Genomic DNA, 17,619 nt, shown 5'->3' on the forward strand with positions numbered 1-17,619 from the left:
GGGGGGTCTGTGGATTAGATGGAAGAATTGTATCACTGTTAATTTTCTAATTTTGATGGTTATACTGTGGTCATGTAGGAGAGTAGTATCCTTGTTTTTAGAAAATACATACTGAGGTATTAAGGGGTAATGGAGCAAGAAGTCTGCAAATTAATCTCAAATGATTCAGAAAGAAACAACAAGAATGATAAGGCAATTTGGTAAATGTTAACAAATCAGGGATCTGGGTAAAGGGTGTGTGACAATTCTTTGTGCTTACTTGCACCGTTTATGTAAGTATGAAACTTTCAAAATCAAAAGTTTAAAAATGCTAATACAAATCATCCGGGGGGAAAAAAACCAATATAATCTTACAGTACACAAACGCAAGTCTAGCCAGAATGAGGCTGCTGGACTCTGTGTGGGTCAGACCTCACTGGAACATGGGCTTTGGCTCTGGGAAGGTGGGTGATTACACCACATGCGGAGCAGCTGAGGGGTCTGAGGCTGTTTAACGGGGAAATGAAAAAGCCAGGAGGATGAGGGGACAGAGAAAGCAGACTTGTTACAGGCAAACAAACTTCTGTTCAGTACGAGGAAGGGCATTTTATCCATTAGAGAGCCAAAAAGGCGGACTGCGTTGTTTCGGATGTTCCCTGACATAGGACATGTTCTGACAGAGACGGGACAGTCAGTTCCTGAGGACGTCAGAGAAGGAGTTCGAGACTGATCAATGCTGAGGTCCTTCTGAGGAAGCGTCTGTGGTGCTGTTATCTTCACGTATTGGGAATTTGAGCACTTCTCGAATTAGATACAACCTGTGTTGGACTGGGATGAACAGCCCCTTTTGTTCACATGGGCATGAATCGTCTTGCTCTCATGTGGACTATATATATATATTATATATATATATATTCCTTAGCATTTTGTAAAAATCATTTGTCCCCGAGAAATGAGCTGGTCACAGTAGTAAAGGTCAAAATGTTTTTATTTTAGAAAATTTCATTTAACAAAGTGAAAATGGTGCAGGAGAAAACAGAAACAAAAGCTCAAGATCAAGTTTGAGAAGAATTTAAATATTCAACATCTCAGAACCATACATCTTCAAGTTGCAGTCAGCTTGCCGGCTTAACATCCTTTGTTCCAGCAGTTCTCACTCTTCGTGAAGAAGTGAGCCCTTTTTTTTATCTACTGCTTCTGCAAGCTCACTATACAGAACATTCATCTGGGAAAGAGAATAGCAAATCAATTTCCTGAGAGAGAAGGAAATACAGGAAAGCTTCCCAGACCCACGGGTGACGGCATGAGAGCCTCACCTTTACCTTCTGTGACCTGAGGCGCCACTGTGGGGTGAAAGCGCACTACTCTGTTGGGGAAAAGGGACCCCTTCCCACTAGGTCCACTGATGAGAGACAGGCAGCTATTATAAGGGGTACTTAAAACATAAGCGGTCCTTTGCTCTTATTTGATAAGAAGACTTTTTCTCCATCAAGCCTCTCCTGGTTAGCTAATGGCCCAGAAGCCTGCAACTCAGAATAAGAATAAGAAAATACTTCTTAAACAGTCATTGTTTGCACAGGGGCCTGTCCTTCCTGCACTGGCATTGACAGTGATGCATCTTTCCAGAGCTCACTCTTGGCATTCCTCTTAATTAGATTCCATTTGCTATTCCTAAGTTCGCCCTTGTTCTCCATCCTTCCTGGTTTTCACTCTAAAGAAATTACCGTTTACAGTCCCCTTCCTCTTGCAGTTCTCTGGGACCACCGAGAGGAACAATGGTCAAGCTCCTTTCCCATCCAAGGAAGGTAGGGTTGTGTCCTTACTAAGCGCCAGATAGAACCTCTCTGCCCCCTGAGTCAGGCCATCCATCCCTAGCCATCTCCTTCCTCACCTGAGTTTCATAGATTGTCTTGAGGGAGCCAAGGTGGTCAAGGAAATGCAGTGCTAGTTCACACCATCTTTCAGCAGATACATACTTGCTCCTGTTGTACATAAATATTCCAGTATTCCAGGACTTGATCATCAGCCAGAGAATCTCTGTTTCTGGGTAGCCTTCCTGAAATCCAAGAACAGTGGGTTTACAGTTATTACCGTCACAATCAGCATAGTGCTGCCTGTATCAGGGCTGCATCCCATTGTTCTTAAACAGTGGGCGTTCTACCAACACCAAGCAAGGAGACACAGCCTCCACAAGCAGTTCTGCTCCTGGAGAGTAGGAGGGGAGCCCCTCGAAGGTCTGACAGCTGTAGAATTCTCTATACAGCAAAACCTCATGAAGCGACAAATCAACTGAAAAAGCAGTGAGGCCTCTTGGACCAAGTCCTGGTCTCTCTGAAGCAGAAGAAAAACCTGTATCCTGTGGGGCTTCCCCTCGTGCTATCCTCAGTCAATTATCTCTCCAATACCTACCTCTAATTTTCAGAGAAGTTTGTCAAGAAGCAGTTTTACTGAGTCTCTTAAGTTCCTTGACCCGAATCAGTCTGTGTTTGGGATAGAAATTATATTAATCTTTATTTTTTGCATACACAGAGAGAGATCTATTTTAAGGAACTGGCTCACTCAGTGTGGGGGCTGGCAAGTTTGAGATCTGTAGGGCAGGCAAGCAGGCTGTAAATTCAGGTAGACTTGATGTAATCTTTAGTCTGAAGTCTATAGGGCAGGCCAGCAGGCTGGAAACTCAGGTAGAATTTCTATGTTACAGTCTTGAGGCAGACTCCGTTCTCCAGGAAACCCCAGTTTTGCTTTAAAGGCAAAAACTGATTATGGAGGGTAATCTGTTTTACTTGAAGTCAACTGATTGTAATTAAAAAAAATATTAATCTTTAGTGTTGACAGTATCTACTTGCTATGAACAAAGGGCACATTTCTAAGATGGTCCCTTTGTCTTTTAACATAGCTGATCACAAGATTTTTCAATAGCAAAAAGGATTAGCCTAAGGAGCTACTTCTGCAGTTCTTGTACTGGAGATGGACCACAAAGGGAACACTCATGTGTTCATTCCATGTTAAAGCCCTTCATCTGCACAGGAGGCCTCCGCCCTTGAAGGGGGAAATGTGACAGAAGACCTGGACAGCATGTTCTTGAGGGCATCGATGATGTTGTTCCAGCTGTACTTGTACTCATTTGGTTCTATGAAAAATTACTATTCATAAAACACTGAGAATGAGGGCGCTAAGAGGGACAAGACAAAGCCCTTATCCTAAATGACACATAATGCCTCTGGGGAGACAAGGCATCCTCATATATAGAAGACCACACCACATACGTGGTTAAGGGCTGGTCAGAGTGACACAGGCATTAGGTGCTCTAGCTGAGTCAAAGAAACGAGCATTAGGCTGGCACAGTCGCAGGTCTAGTCTCTGCTTGAAATGCCACCTGGCCCACTCCCCCAATCCTTGTCCACTTGGTAAACTGCTTTTTCTTCCAATTCACAAGCAGAGTTAGTTATTCCCTTCTCTCTGTTCTTATAGCAAGCTTTACATTCCTCTAATACAACTTATATCACATTGTTTTCAAACTGTATATATTTATCTCCTCCTCCAGGCTGAGCTCCGTGAGGTGCAGGGAATTCTTCCTGTTCATCTTTGTAGCTTCAGAGTCCAACACTGTGCCTGGCATGTAATAAGGGCACAATAGCTATTTGCTGAATGAATGAATGAATGAATGAATGAACAAGTGACTCAATATCCAGTCAAAGGCGACCTCCTCAGTCAGGCGTTCCCTGACTCTCCACATTTTATTATCGGCATCACTTTGTTGCCATGGCAGTTTGTTCACAGCACCACAACAGCACTAACAACACTGTACTGTCTGTCTCCTGCACTAGGCTGGGAGGCTGGGAGTTCCTTAAAGGCAGAATGTCCTCTACCTTTGCATATTCACAGCCTGACACAGTACTTGACCACGTTGTGATTCTAACTGAATGAATGAACAAATGACTGAACAAACAGACATGGCCTTAGGGTAGATAAGCAGGATCGAGCTATAGGGAGGTTATATGGAATGTCCAGAATAGGCAAATCCACAGAGACAGAGAGTGGACTGGTGGTTGCCAGGGGCGGGGGGAGAGGGAGGTGGGGAATGACTGCTAATGGTCATGGGGGTTTCTCTTTGGAGTGATGAAAAAGTTCTGGAATTGGATATTGGTGGTGGTTGCAGAATTCTGTGAATATACTAAAAACCACTGAATTGTATATTTTAAAATTGTGAATTTTAAGATATGAGTTGTATCGCAATGAAAAATAAAAATATATACAGAGAAAGAGAAGGGCATTCCATGTGGGCAGAACAGAATCAATAAAGGCTTGGATTGTGCCTGAGCCCAAGCATGTCTCAGGGAGATGATAATAGTCATTTGGCCTAAGCAGACAATTTATGTAGGGAAATAGGACTGGAAATGTAGGATGGGGCGATCTAAGCGCTTCCTAGATGCTTTTCCTCAGAACATTAGTGTCATGAAAAATGTTAACAGATGGTATATAAAAATAGGGTTCTTTTAGTCAAATACATTTTGGAAATGCTGCATTCTATATACACCCTCATGGAGTGTTATAATGCACATTAGTTCATTGAAAGTTTTAGAACATTTTACAGCAAAGGAACCATGTAACTTTGTTTAATACATCGTATATAGATTGTTTACTAATAGCTTGTGGAATATAATTTGTGAAATATGAGGCTGGGGTGTTAAGGGTTTTACATAACAGGCCACGGGTTTTGGAATTGATTCTGTTGGCAATGAGAAGTCACTGAAACTTTTTGAGAAGGAAAGTGATATGATGAAATTGGAGTTTTAGTAAGATTGAAATGCCAGTGGTATTTAGAACAGACCTGAGTGTGAGAAAACACATACAATGAGACCTGTTTAAGTGGAGTTGTGAGAGTCTTCCAATGAAGTGATGAGGGTCAGAACTAGAATAGCAGTGATGGAAATGGAAAGATGGAAGAAACATTATAAAGGAAGAATCAGTATAACTTGGTAACTGATTTGATAGGGGAATGGAAAATAGGTCAATTAAAAATGACTCTAGAGTACATAGTTTGAGTGGCCTAGAGATTGCTGATACCACTGAAAGAAAAAATTGCAAGGAAATATTCCTGGCGACAAAGGATCAAGGTAAATGATAAGTTCTATTTTAATCTTCTTGCAACTGAGGTAACTTTGAAGATATCATGTAGGCTGTTGCAGATACAGACTGGAACTCAGGTAGTAGCTAAACTATACCAATCCACTTAAAGGACACAGTATAGAATACAGAGAAGGAAAGATGAGAGAATATTGGAAATGTTCATAACTGGGTGGTAAGAGGGAAAAGACAATACAGAGGAGTGGTGACAAAATAAAGGACAAAAGAAAGGAGAATTTCAATAAGGAGGCAGTGGTCAATAATGAAGTCCAGGGTAAAGAAAGGCCATCAGATTTGTCTAAGAGGTGGTAATTAGCGGCCTTGCAGAGTACAGTGGGGCTAGCAGTGCAGAGAGTGAGGGGAAGAGTGGCTCAAGATGAGGACAGACAGGTAAGGAGGGCCTTGTAGGCCACATTCAGGATTTTGTTCTTCAAGAGCAATGGGAGACTAAAGAAGATTAAACAAGATCACACATATCTAAAACTTTAAAAGATCACTCTGGTTGCTGGATGGAGAAAGATGAAGATAGCATGAGATGCAAGGAGACCAGCTAAAAGGTCCCTGCAGTAGCTGAGGTAAGAGATGACAACTTGACCTAGGTTGGTGATGGTGGAAGATGGGAAGAAGTACACGAGTATGTGATATGGAGGAGGTACGACTAGAGGACTTAGTGATATGTTAGAAATGGGAGTGAGGGAGGAGTTGAGGGTGACTCCTAGATGTCTGGCTTGGGCAACTGGAAGGATGATGGAGCCATTCAATGAGTTGGTGAACACTGGAGGAGTTTTATTTTCATTTGCATTTGCTGCCCTCATGTCCAGAGCTGCTCAGGAGAATCACTAATCTTCAATACAGAAATGCATCCGTGCAGCTACTCACTCCAAAGTGACACACAGGTTTGCCCACGTAAAATACAAATCAACACCGGCAAATAGGAGTGTTTGCTCTTACGACTTTCTGGGGCTCATATTTGAATCCAGTCTTCTCTGTCCTCAACATCTTAATATATACAGCAGTCATACATATCTCTAAGAAAACTGTAGGTGTTTTGGGAAACAAAAGCCTGTCTTTTTAGACTCTCCTCAGGGTTCCTGAAGTGACAATTGTGTACATAAGCTTTATTGAGATATAATTCACATATCACACAATTTACTTACTTAAAATGTACAATTTAATATTTTTTAGTATATTCACAGAGTTCTGCCACCATCACCACAATCAATATTGGAAAATTTTCATCCCCCTAAAAGGAAACCCCATGCCCATTAGCAGTCAGTCCCCATTTCCCCCCAGTGGTGCCCCGATCCCTGGGCAACCAGTCATCTAATTTCCGTTTTTTATATATTGGCCTATTCTCGACATTTCAGATAAACACCTAGAGTCACACAGGATATAGTCTTTTATGATTGGCATCTTTCACTTAGCATTATGTTTTCAAGAACCACCCATGTGGTGGCAAGTGTCAATACTTCATTCCTTTTTATGGCCAATTAATATTCCATTGTATGGAAATACTACATTTTGTTTATCCATTCATCAGATGATATACATTTGGGTTGTTCCCATTTCTGACTATTACGAATAATGCTGCTATGAACATTTGTGAATCAGTCTTTGTTTGGCATTTATCTTCATTTCTTATGGGTATATACCTAGAAGTGAAACTGCTAAGTCATATGGTAACTCTATGATTAACCTTCTAAGGAACTGCCAGACTTTTCCAGAGCAGCTGTACCATTTTATAGTAACATAGTGTATAATGGTACCAATTCCTCTATATCTCTTCCAATAGTTGTTATTATCTGTCTTTTTGATTATAGCCATCTTAGTGGGTGTCAAGTGGTAGATCATTGTGCTTTGATTTGCCTATCTGATGACTAATGATGTCAAGAATCTTTCCATATGCTTGGTCATTTGAATATCTTCTTTGGAGAAATGTCTATTCAGATCCTTTGCCCATTAAAAAATTTTAGTTGTCTTTATATTATTAAGTTGTAAGAGCTCCTTAAATATTCTAAGTACAAGTTCCTTAACAGATACATAATTTCCAACATTTATTGCCATTCTGTGGGTTGTCTTTTCACTTCCTTGATGGTGTCCTTTGTAGAAAGGTTTTAATTTTGCTGATACCTAGTTTATTCACTTTTTATTTTATTGCTTGTGCTCTTGGTGTCACATCTAAGAAAACACCACCTAATCCAGCATTACAAAGACTTAAGACTATGCTTCTAAGAGTTTTATCATTTTCCTTTATATATGATTATAGTTTTATAATTTTGGCTCTTTCATTTTAGTTCTTTGATCCATTTTGAGGTAATTTTTGTATATAGTAGGAGGTAGCAGTCCAAACTTCATTCTTTTCCATGTGGCTACCCACTTGTACCAGAACCATTGTTACAAAGACTATTTTTTTTTCACACTGAATAGTCTTCACAACCATGTCAAAAATCAATTGACCATACATGTGAGGGTTTGTTTCTGGACTCTTAATTCTAGTTCATTGATCTATTTGTCTATACTTATGTCAGTACCACACTGTCTTGATTGCTATTGTTCATGGTAAGTTTTGAAATAGACAAGTCAACAATAATAGTTATAATTACTTTATATAATTTTATGTGTTTCAAAGAAGCTAACAGAAGTAAAGAATGATAGGATATATTTATAGCTTGTTATAACTTTCTTATGTACCATTTCTGATTCTCTTCATTTCTTCCCATGGCTTAGAGTTATTCGCTAGTGTCATTCATTACTCCAAAACCAGTTTCCACCCGCCTTCTTTGTGCTATTGTTTTTATATTACATTTTTATATGATAAAAGCCCAATGAAACAATTTTATAATGTGTTTTGTACATTTGCACTTTAAAGGATATAGAGAAGGAAGGAAAATAAATATGCATTTATACTGTCTTATATAATTACATAATTATTGGTGCTTTCTGTTTGTTAGTTTGGATTTAAATTATTATCTGGGGTGACTTGCTTTCAACCTAAAGAATTTCCTTCAGTATTTTTTTGTAGGCAGGTCAGCTAGAAACAAATTCTCTGTTTTTCTTTACCTGGTAATGACTTCATTTTTGAAAGATAATTTCGGTGACGACCTTGGATGTATAGATAAATATTTTTCATCAAATTTGGGAGTTTTCAGCCATTATTTCTTCAAATTATTTTTCCTATTCTTTTCTCTCCCATCCTTGATATTCCCATTATGTGTTGGTGTATTTAGTGAAGTTCTACTTTTCTTTAAGGCACTGGTTTTTTTTTTTTACTCTTTTTTCTCCCTTATCTTCAGGTTGCATAATCTATCAATGTATCTTCAAATCTGCTGATCTGAAACAGTTGGGTTCTGCCAGTTAAGCAGAACTACTGTTGAGCCCCTCTAGTGAATTTTTAATTTCACTGATTGTACTTTTCACCTCCAGATTTTTTCATATGGTTCTTGAAAAAAATTCTATTTCTCTATTGATATTCTCTATTTGATGAGACAGTGTCACCTTCCTTTACTTCTTTTAGTATGGCTTCCTTTAGTTTTTTGAACATATTTGTAGTGGTTACTTTGACATCTGACATCTGGATCCTGTCACAGAGTTTGTGTTGCTTGCTTTTTTTTCCCCTGTGTATGGGTCACACTTTCTTGTTTCTTTGCATGTCTCATAGTTTTTGTTGTTGTTGAAAACTGAACATTTTAGGTAATATATTAGGAACATTTTAGGTAGCAACTCTAGAGTCTGATTCCCTCCAACTTGTTTTTGTTGTTGTTTGTATATTTATTTGTTTAGTAATGCAACTGGACTATTTTAGTAAAGTCTATTTCTGTCACATGTGAAGCTTCTTATGCTGTTTCTCAAAGGACACAGACTTGGTTATGTGTAATAGTCACCCTGGGATGAGTGTTTAGTAGGGCCCTCTTGGACTTTCTCTGATGTCTCTATTAAGCTGGCTGACTGCTTGTATCACATCCAGATGTTAGGCTCCACATGATGATTGCTCTATTGTTTTCAACAATGCCTGGGGGTGTAATTGCTCTACAGTCTGAACCAATTACATTCAGACCACTTTACAGGGGCGGTCTTTGATGCACGTCTTTGAGGTTTGCTCTGATCCCAATAAGGCTCTTCTGAGCTGTCTCTTTCCATGGCTCTCTATGGTAATACAGCTGGTCTGTGAGTTACGTGTTAGAGCTACTATCCTCCTCTTAACTTCTTACCACTAAAATCTCCATTGTTTTCAAGAGCACTCTTTGGCTTGAACTTCTCCCACGCATCAGTTCCTTTGGAGAGAGGGTTCAAGTGCTCTGTTCTTATGGATTGCCTTTCCCCTTGGGAAAAATGTCTGAGCCTCTGCTCCAGAGCTTTGTGGGGAGGGGACAGTGGACCCCCTTTTCTTTTGAGTACTGGGAAGAGTAGTAGTCTCTGGTCTTGGCTTGCCTCGTTGGGTGTGGAACCTCTGCCCTAAGAGTTAGCTGGGGCAAAGGAAACCAGGGCTCCAATATTCTTGGTCTGCTTGCCTGAGGTCGATAACCTGCTCTATGAGCAGAGGCTCTGTGAAGGAAGGGAGGCTCATTCTCTTGACCATACTTGCCAGGAATTTAGGCTTTGTAACTTGTGGCTTAAGGTGTTGGCAGCCTGCTATTCTTTGTGGGATACCATATCCCTTGCTGGGAGCTGAGGAGAGTGGGAGCATTGTTTTCTTGGACATAGTTACCTGGAATGGAGCTTCCATTATGCTAATCTTGGGGAGGAACAGGGAGGGAGTGGGTCATGGCTCAGGTGCTACAGACGCTCAAGTTTCTTACCAAGACTGAGTAGATTTTTGAATAGATCTTTCTTCATTTTCTGTATGCTCTTAGGACAATTTCCAGAGACTTTAAATGGTTGTTTTTTAAAACAATTTCCCCTAGTTGCGGCTGTTCTGCTGGGCAGCAGGTCTTATCAGCCTCTGATGCTGCCATTCCAGAAGTGAAAGTCTCTAGAAACCTCATTTTATTGATAAGAAAACTGAGGCCAAGAGAGGCAGGACAGTCTGCCTAGAGTCACACAATATGTTTGTGGCACAGATAAGACTAGAAGCCAGGACACTCACTTTTGGTTGATTGCTCCTTTGACTGGTTACACTGTATATTTTTAATATCATCCCAAGCATACCCTCTGATTTGGTGAAAATCTCTCTAGATGTTTTCACCTGATGTTTTAACAGAAAATATATATTTTTTTTGTTTACATAGATTTCCTTGACTGTGTGGTTAAACAACTTTAGTACCTGTTTATTAGCCAACTGTATGTCTCTTGCAGCTTGCCCAGTCATAACTTTTGCCTATTTTCCCCAATGCCGGTAATATTTTTCTTATTGATTTTTAATTTAAATATGTTAAAATATTTATCCAAGTCGGTGGTTTATTTTAAAATTTTCTGTGCTTTCTTGGGTCAGTTATTAATTTATGTAACTAAATCTATTTTTTTTCCTTGTAACTGCTTCTGGATGGATCCTTTCAACCCCATAATTAAACAAATTGTTTTCCTATACTTTCTCCTAATGCTTTTATAGATTTGGTTTATATGTTTGGCTCTTTTATCCATCTAGATTGATTGATTGATTGATTGATTGATTGATTTCTTTCTTTCTTTTCTTCTTTTCTTTCTTTCTTTCTTTCCTCTTTCTGTCTTTCTCTCTTTCTTTCTGACTTTATTTTTATGCATGCATGAGGTAAAAAAATACTACTACTACTTACTACTTACTCACTATATGCTGGACACTGCTCTAAGTACTTTACATATATTAACTTATTTAATACCACCAATAATACTATACAGTAGGTACTATCATTACCTTTATTTTGCAGATGAGTAGATAGAGGCATAAAGAGTTAAGTAATATGACAAAGGTCATAGAACTAATAAGTGGTATAGTTAGAATTTGAAGTGCCAGTCTGGTTCCAAAGCCTGTGCTCTTGACCACTGTATTATAATGCTGGTCAATTTAAAGGTAAGCATTTTACTTTTAAAATTGCCCTAATGCCATTTAAAATAGACCACGCTGCCCCTTAGTGACTGGATGTACATCCTTCATTGCATACTAAATTCTCAAATATGTGAGTCTTTCTGAACCTTATCCTCTTCTATTACTATTTGTGTTTTTGTTTGAACTGATATCACACTTTAAAAATTATTAACACTTTATAGTTTTTATGTTTGATAGGGCAAGTCCTAGCTTGTTCTTTTTCAAAGGTGTATTGGCTGTTATGGCTCATTTTCTTTAGAGAAAGAATTTTAGAATTACCATGTCAAGTTTCACTTTAAAAATCCTAATGAGACTTATTGTGATTGAATTTATAGGGAACGTGACTCCTTTATATTATTAAGCCTTCTCATTCAGTAACATGGTATATTTTTCTAATTATTAGAGACCTACGTCTATTTGAGAATAAAAAGGAAAGATATGTGAAGGAAAGACAGAGACTGAAAATTATGGAGAAGTAGTAAGGTGCTCCAGGAGGTAGAAGGAGATTGAACTGACAGTATAAGGTTGAGGAAATACTTCTTATTTTGAGAAAAAAGTTGAGATGAGTAAATAGGTACAATGGAAGAATGTTATGGCTGAGACATGGACCAATGAGGAATCTCATACTTTTGATGCCCTTAATCTTCTCAATTAAAAATAAACGATAAGGAGGAGGGTGTGATCAGTCATAGAGTATGCGCTTATCATCACAAGGTCCTGGGTTCAATCCCCAGTACCTCCATTAAAATAAATAAATAAATAAAGCTAATTACCAAGCCCCCAAATAAATAAAAATAATAAAAATTTAAAAATATGATAAGATCATCTAATGTGGTCATATGAAGTAGTAGGTCTAAGTTTTTATGAGTAGAAAGGGCTTTAATATTAGAGTAGAAAACACTTGAAACAGTCATCTTACTTGAGTTTGCAAAAATTAACAGTAATGAAAAGATTTCTGAGCAGTGACAAGAACTCTTTTGAAGCTTAATAGCATGAATTTGTACTGCCCCAAATCTGGATAGTTCTGTGCTTTCTTTAGTAATTCTGGTACTTAAGATCAGGAGAAGAACTGAAGGTAGTAGGTCACTAGATTTAGGGGAAAAAAATGAAACAAACAACCTAACTTACCACATAAAAGAATTACAAGAAAGAAGAACAAAACCCAATGTCATCAGAAAGATGGAAATAATAAAGGTCAGAGATGAAATAAATAAAATAGAGATTAAAAAATAAATAGAAAAGATCAATAAAACCAAGAGCTGGTTTTTTGAAAAGATAAAATCAACAAACCTCTAGTCAGGCTCACCAGGAAGAAAAGAGAGAGGACCCAGACAAACAAAATAAGGAATGAAAGAGGATAAATAACAACCAATACCACAGAAATACGAAAAATCATAAGAGAATATTATAGACAGTTATATGCCAACAAATTGGAGAATCTAGAAATGGACAAGTTTCTAGAAACATACAGCCTGCCAAAACTGAGTCAAGAAGAAACAGATAATTTTCTGTTTAAGACTGATCACTAGAAGTGGTATAGAATCTGTAATAAAAAAAAAATTCCCTGCAAACAAAGTCCAGAACTGGATGGCTTCACTGGGGAATTCTACCAAACATACAAAGAATTTATACCTATCCTACTTATACCTATCCTTTTCAAACTATTTCAAAAGATTGAAAAGGAGGGAATACTCCCAAATTCATTCTATGAAGCCACCATCACCCTGATACCAAAGCTAGACCAAGACACTATGAAAAAAGAAAATGAGAGGCCAATATCTCTGATGAATAAAGATGCAAAAATCCTCAACAAAATATTAGCAAATGAAATTCAATAATACATAAAAAGGATCATACACCATGATCAAGTTGGCTTCATTCCAAGGTCACAAGGGTGGTTCAACATACGCAAATCAATCAGTATGACAAACCACATTAACAAGAAACCACATGATCATCTCAATAGATGTAAAAATAGCATTTGATAAAATTCAACATCCATTCATGATAAAAAAAAACTCTCACAAAAATGAGTATAGAGGGAACATATCTTAACATAATAAAAGCCATTTATGAAAAACCCACAGCCAACATAATACTCAACAGTGAAAAGCTGAAAGCCTTCCTACTAAATTCAGGAACAAGACAAGGACTCATCACTTCTATTCAACATAGTATTGGCAGTCTTAGCTACAGCAGTCAGATAAGAAAAAGAAATAAAAGGGATCAAATTGGAAGAGAAGAGGTAAAACTGTCACTGTTTGCAGATGACATCATACTCTATATAGAGAACCCTAAAGACTCTATCCCAAAATTATTAGAACTAATAAATGAATTTAGCAATGTAGCAGGATACAAGATCAATATACAGAAGTCTGTTGCATTTCTTTACACTAACAATGAAATATCAGAAACAGAAAGTAAGAAAAGAATACCATTTAAAATCACATCAGAAAAATAAAATACCTAGGAATAAACTTAACCAAGGAGGTGAAAGACCTATATGCTGAAAAGTATAAAACACTGATAAAGGGAACTTCAAGATGATTTAAAGAAATGGAAAGATATCCCATGCTCTTGGACTGGAAGAATTAATATTGTTAAAATGGCCACACTACCAAAAGCAACCTATTAAATGCAATCCCTCTCAAAATACCCAGACATTTTTCAGAACCAGAACAAATAATCCTAAATTTATATGGAACCACAAAAGACCCAGAGCTGCAAAAGCAATCCTAAGGGAAAAGAACAAAGGTAGAGTCATAATCTTCCAATTCTTCCATAATCTTCCAACTTCAGACAATACTACAAAGTAACAGTAATAAAAACAGCATATGGTATTGGTACAAAAATAGACATATGGATTAATGGAACAGAACAGAGATCCCAGAAATAAACCCACAAACCTACGGTCAATATATCTATGACAAAGGAAGCAAGGATATCCAATGGAGAAAAGACAGTGTCTTTAGCAAGTGGTGTTGGGAAAGCAGGACAGCCACATGTGAATCAATGAAATTAGAACCCTCTCACACCATATACAAAAATAAACTTAGAATGGTTTAAAGACCTAAATATAAGCATGACATCATAAAAACCTAGAACAGCATAGCAAAGGCAGTGCTAAGAGGGAAGTTTATAGTGATACAGGACTTCCTGAAAAAAGAACAATCTCAAATAAACAACCTAAACCACTAACTAAAAGAATTACAAAAAGAAGAGTGAAAAATACCAATAGTCAGCAGAAGGAAGGAAATAATAAAAGATCAGGGAGGAAATAAAATAGAGATTTTTTTAAAAAAGAAAGAAATCAATCAAACCAAAAGCTGTTTTTTTTTTTTTGAAAAAGTAAATACAATCGACAAACCTCTGGCCAAACTCACAAAGAAGAAAAAAGAGAGAGCACAAATGCAAAATAAGAAAGGAAAATGGAGAATTACAACAAATAACATAGAAATACAGAATATCATATGAGAATATTATGAAAAACTATATGGAACCAAAGTGGATAACCTAGAGGAGATGGACAAGTTTCTGGAAACATACAGTCCACCAAGACTGAATCAAGAAGAAACTGACCACTTGAACAAACTGATCACTAGAAATGAAATTGAATTAGCAATAAAAAAAAACTCCCTACAAATAAAAGTCCAGGACCAGACAGCTTCACCGGGGAATTCTACCAAACATACAAAGAAGAACTCATACCAGTCCTTCTCAAACTCTTCCAGAAGATTGAAAAGGAGAGACTACTCCCAAACTCATTCTGTGAAGCCACCATCACCCTGATACCAAAACCAGGCAAAGACACCACCAAAAAGGAGAATTACAGACCAATATCACTGCTGAACATAGATGCAAAAATCCTTACCAAAATATTAGCAAATAGAAGCCAATAGCACATACAAAAGATTATACATCATGATCAAGGGGGGTTCATCCCAGGGACACAAAGGTGGTCCAACATATGCAAATCAATCAATGTAATACATCACATCAACAAGAGAAAGGACAAAAACCACATGATCATCTCAATAGATGCAGAAAAAGCATTTGATAAAATTCAACACCCATTTATGATAAAAACTCTCACCAAAGTAGGTATAGAGGGAACATCTCTCAACATAATAAAAGCTATATATGGCAAACCTACAGCTAGCATGGTACTCAACAGTGAAAAACTCAAAAGCTTCCCACTAAAATCTGGGACAAGACAAGGCTGCCCACTATCACCACTCCTATTCAACATAGTCTTGGAAGTCCTAGCCACAGCAATCAGGCAAGAGAGAGAAATAAAAGGGATCCAAATTGGAAAAGAAGAGGTAAAAGTGTCACTATATGCAGATGACATGATACTATATATAGAAAATCCTAAAAGGTCCACACAAAAACTACTAGAAGTAATCGAAGAATTCAGCAAGGTAGCAGGTTACCACATTAACGTTCAAAAATCAGTTGTATTTCTTTACACTAATGATGAATCAACAGGAAAAGAAAGTAAAGAAACAATCCCTTTAAAATAGCACCCAAAGTAATAAAATACCTAGGAATGAATCTAACCAAGGAGGTGAAAGATTTATACATGGAGAACTATAAAACAATGATTAAGGAAATTAAAGAAGACTTAAAAATGGAAAGATATCCTATTTTCCTGAATTGGAAGAATCAATATTGTTAAAATGGTCATACTGCCCAAGTCAATCTACAGATTTAATGCAATCCCTATCAAATTACCCAGGAAATATTTCACAGAACTAGAACAAATCATAATAAAATTTATATGGAAGCACAAGAGACCTAGAATTGACAAAGTATTACTGAAGAGAAAGAAAGAGGCTGGAGGAATAACTCCCTCAGACTTCAGACAATACTATAGAGCTACAGTCATCAAGACAGCATGGTATTGGTACAAAAACAGACATATGGACCCATGGAACAGAATAGAAAGCCCAGAAATGAAGCCACAAACTTTTGGTCAACATATCTTTGACAAAGGAGGCAAGAATATACAATGGAATAAAGACAGTCTCTTCAGCAAATGGTGTTGGGAAAACTGGACAGCATCGTGTAAATCAGTGAAGCTAGAACACTCCCTTACACCATACACAAAAATCAACTCAAAATGGATCAAAGACTTAAACATAAGACAAGATACAATAAATCTCCTAGAAGAAAACATAGACAAAACATTATCTCACATACATCTCAGTAATGTTCTCCTAGAGCAGTCTACCCAAGCAATAGAAATAAAAGCAAGAATAAACAAATGGGACCTAATTAAACTCACAAGCTTCTGCACAGCAATGGAGACCATAAGTAAAACAAAACGACAACCTATGGAATGGGAGAAAAGTTTTGCAAACGATGAAACTGACAAAGGCTTGATCTCCAGAATATATAAGCAGCTCATACAACTCAATAAGAAAAAAACAAACAACCCAATCCAAAAATGGATAGAAGACCCAAACAAGCAATTCTCCAAGGAAGAAATCCAAATGACCAATAGGCACATGAAAAAATGCTCAATATCACTAATCATCAGAGAAATGCAAATCAAAACTACGATGAGGTATCACCTCACACCAGTCAGAATGGCCATCATTCAAAAGTCCACAAAGGACAAATGCTGGAGAGGCTGTGGAGAAAGGGGAACCCTCCTGCACTGCTGGTGGGAATGCAGTTTGGTGCAGCCACTGTGGAAGACAGTGGAGATTCCTCAAAAGACTAGTAATAGACTTACCATATGACCCAGTAATCCTGCTCCTGGGCATATATCCAGAAGGAACCCTACTTCAAAAAGACACCTGCAGCCCAATGGTCATAGCAGCACTATTTACAATGGCCAAGACATGGAAATGCCTTGTGTCCAGCCTAAATGTCCATCAACAGATGACTGGATAAAGAAGTTGTGGTATATTTATACAATGGAATACTATTCAGCCATAAAAACAAGAACAAAACGCCAGTTGCAGTGACATGGATGTCCCTGGAGAATGTCATTCTAAGTGAAGTAAGGCGGAGAAAGAAAAATACCATATGAGATCACTCATATGTGGAATCTGAAAAAAAAAAAAGAACATAAATACAAAACAGAAACAGACTCACAGACATAGAATAGAAACTTGTGGTCGCCAGGGGGGCAGGAGGTTAGAAGGGACAGACTGGGATTTCAAAATTTGTAGATACTGACAGGCATATGTATAATTGATAAACAAGATTATACTGTATAGCCCTGGGAAATATAAACAAGATCTTGTGGTAGCTCACAGAGAAAAAAAAATGTGACAATGAATATATGTATGTTCATGTATAACTGAAAAATTGTGCTCTACATTGGAATTTGACACAACATTTTAAAATGACTATAACTCAGTAAAAATAAAATGTAAAAAAACCGCTAGAAGAGAACATAGGCAAAACATTCTTGGGCATAAATCATAGCAACATTTTCTTAGATCAGTCTCCCAAGGCAAAAGAAATAAAAGCAAAAATAAACAAATGGGAGTTAATCAAAC

General features: G+C 37.6%; 1 protein-coding gene across 1 annotated transcript in view; it reads right to left on the bottom strand.

The window, feature by feature from the left end:
• Positions 1–1,010: 1,010 nt before the first annotated feature.
• TEX11 (testis expressed 11) overlaps positions 1,011–17,619 on the bottom strand; it is a 296,261-nt gene continuing 279,652 nt past the window's right edge. The window contains exons 29-30 of the mRNA XM_072956668.1: positions 1,871–2,035; positions 1,011–1,204 (exon numbers count right to left, since the gene is read on the bottom strand). Coding sequence (XP_072812769.1) covers positions 1,133–1,204; positions 1,871–2,035 — 237 coding nt within the window. The 3' untranslated portion in view covers positions 1,011–1,132. The remainder of the gene's footprint in view (positions 1,205–1,870; positions 2,036–17,619) is intronic.

Source organism: Vicugna pacos, chromosome X (genome assembly GCF_048564905.1).
Source record: "Vicugna pacos chromosome X, VicPac4, whole genome shotgun sequence".
In the NCBI taxonomy this organism is placed as follows: domain Eukaryota; kingdom Metazoa; phylum Chordata; class Mammalia; order Artiodactyla; family Camelidae; genus Vicugna; species Vicugna pacos.